The 2,501-nt window shown below is 37.0% G+C and overlaps 1 protein-coding gene across 1 annotated transcript; it reads left to right on the top strand.

The window, feature by feature from the left end:
* The first annotated feature begins 1,068 nt into the window (after window positions 1-1,068).
* LOC129571853 (protein lethal(2)essential for life-like) lies at window positions 1,069-1,870 on the top strand. Its single transcript, XM_055451724.1, has 2 exons — window positions 1,069-1,183; window positions 1,280-1,870. The coding sequence occupies exons 1-2, from the start codon at window positions 1,069-1,071 to the stop codon at window positions 1,453-1,455; spliced, it is 291 nt and encodes a 96-aa protein (XP_055307699.1). The 3' UTR covers window positions 1,456-1,870.
* The last annotated feature ends 631 nt before the right edge of the window (window positions 1,871-2,501 follow it).

Raw genomic sequence — 2,501 nt, 5'->3', positions numbered from 1 at the left:
TGGCAGTTTGTAAGTTCCACACGTGTACATTGCGATTCAAAGAACCAGCTGCCAATAGAGTATTTTCCAAGTTCACTGCAATGTCAGTGATTTCGGCCGATGCACCGCGAAATGTGTGCTGCAATTCACCATCGTTTGCACTCCACAGTTTGACGAGGTGATCTTCGGCACCGGTAATTATGTATTCGCCGGCTCGATCAAATAAGACACAGTATACTGCCGCTGACAAATGATGAGCATCCTTTTGGTACAGTAATTGTGCTTTAGTGTAGACGATTCAGATTGGACGATTCGCGTTCAGTTGCAAAATTAGTTGGATCTTTCTCGTCATCATCGATATATTGTTTTTCACGTTCGCAAATGGAACGTGTACGATAATTTCTACGTTCCATTGCGTTCGGTTCTCATTTCTTAATTTGAGTGATAATTGTTTGTGGTGATGCGCAATTTCACACACCGGTAAAAAATGAACGTTGCAATGATTAAAAAATGGTGTGTGTATGTTTGATGCATGAATTTAATCAAAATTATTCACTAAATCGCACAGAAAACTGCGTTTGAAGTTTATATTTTTATGTTGCAATGTATAATTTGGTGTAAATTTTATCGAACTTTTCCACTGAACTGTGTGCACTAACCAGCTAGTTTAGGAATGATGTGCGCCATCTTAAGTATACTAAAGAGTGTGTGCTGTTCTGATGTCGTTGTGAAGATGCTGTCATGGTGGCGCAAAATGCTGTCATGGCGGCGCAAAATGCTGTCATGGCGGAGGAAGATACCGGAAGGCCACATTCTCACCAACACATTCATTCGCTCATCCACTTGTCATTCTAAACACTGCAAGTGGAGAAAATTGTTAAGTATCGTAAATCATCCAAATTGTAACATAGTTCTAATTGTAACATAGTCTCAAAGTATGTATATAAATGAAAAAAAATTAAAAAGTAAGTTTCATAAGTTTAAAGATATAAAAAAATGGCTTTGGTTCCATATGAAAGCAGAATTGCTTGGTGGACTCATACTATGGTGATTTGAATTGCGTTGAACGTGATGTCAAAGTTACGAAAGATGTGTTTCAAGTTCAAATCGTACGAAATCGATGTGAGAGTGGTTGGAAATGCGATTGTGATCAAGGGAAAGCACGACAAACGTCCCAAAGTCAATGGTTACATTGAACGACAGTGTATGTACTCGGTTAATTCCTGTTTTTTCCTCATTTGTCCTAGTCACTTTTTGTTGATGTCTTTGCATTTACCGCGCATCTCTATTGTCATTTCAGTTGAACGCAAGTACGACTTGTCAAATGACTTCCGAATCCGTGACGTAACATCATCATTGTCAACCGATGGTGTTCTAACTGTCAAGGCCTATCCCACAATACCACCACCGACACTTGCCTACATTCGAAATATTCCAACATACCAATCCTTCCGACCATCATACTTGGAAAATTAAGAAAACAACAACAACAATCCAACAAAATCAACCAACGCTGATTACAGTGCAAGCAGTGGACGTGCCCGTGGACGTCGTCTCGAATTAAAGAAAATATGCACACATACACACACACACACAAATCTATTAACATTTTGATTTTTTGCTAATAATTACAATTGAGAGATAATTCTTTTTTTTACTATAACAGAGCATTTTTGTTATGTTTTTTTTTGTTGTTGTTGATCTATTTCGTTTTGTCACAATATACAAAAGTCAAATTGGGTTCTAACTAATCAAGATTTCAAAATCGCCTACGCGTTGAGAAATGAACGATTCTAATTAAATGTGCTTTTTTTTGTTTATACAAGTTTTATTAATCGATTCAAATAAAATAATTGCAATCAAAACGACAATTTTCTATTGGTTGTTTCTTTTTCATTTCGTTCTTCTTTCATTTCTATTGTTCGATCGCTTCTATCTTTTTTTCTTTCGGTCGTTTTCACTATTTCCCTATCTTTTTTAGTCATTTTCAATTGAGTTGTCTATACATCGGATATTGCTCGTGTGTTATGCTTCAATGAGCTCCTGACTCGACCTTGATTCGATTACATTTGTTGTTCAAACATGATACTCATTATTATTGTACACATGTACGACATAGAATATGTAGAGCGTCATTCGTTTCTCTATTGAATCGCCATTTTACGCGATCAAATGAAGCTGCGAACTGATGACTGCTGATTGCCAAATGACTGCACCTAAATTTAGACGGCGACTTTAATTGGCTTTTGAAATGACAACCAGCCGTTTAGTGTACTGCTTGTTGTTGCTGTATCAGACAGCATTTGGCAACGTTTGTTCGGTCTGACGGTCAGCATGTGAGACAAAATAAACCATTGAAAATGACCAATTGAAAACATTTTTATGCTTGGAATCGGACACAATACGGCTATGAGTTCATGCTTATTTGGTTTTGTATGCAAATTAGGTGATTAGTCAAAAATGTGGACAGAAATGAACGTAGCAAATTGAATAGGCTGACTTCGTGAATTGGACTAAAATGA

Source organism: Sitodiplosis mosellana, unplaced genomic scaffold, assembly GCF_009176505.1.
Source record: "Sitodiplosis mosellana isolate CC-2019 unplaced genomic scaffold, AAFC_SMos_1.0 Smas_scaffold_3532, whole genome shotgun sequence".
In the NCBI taxonomy this organism is placed as follows: Eukaryota; Metazoa; Arthropoda; class Insecta; order Diptera; family Cecidomyiidae; genus Sitodiplosis; species Sitodiplosis mosellana.
The sequence above is the reverse complement of the archived record's forward strand: the minus strand, read 5'-3'. Positions and strand labels throughout refer to the sequence as shown.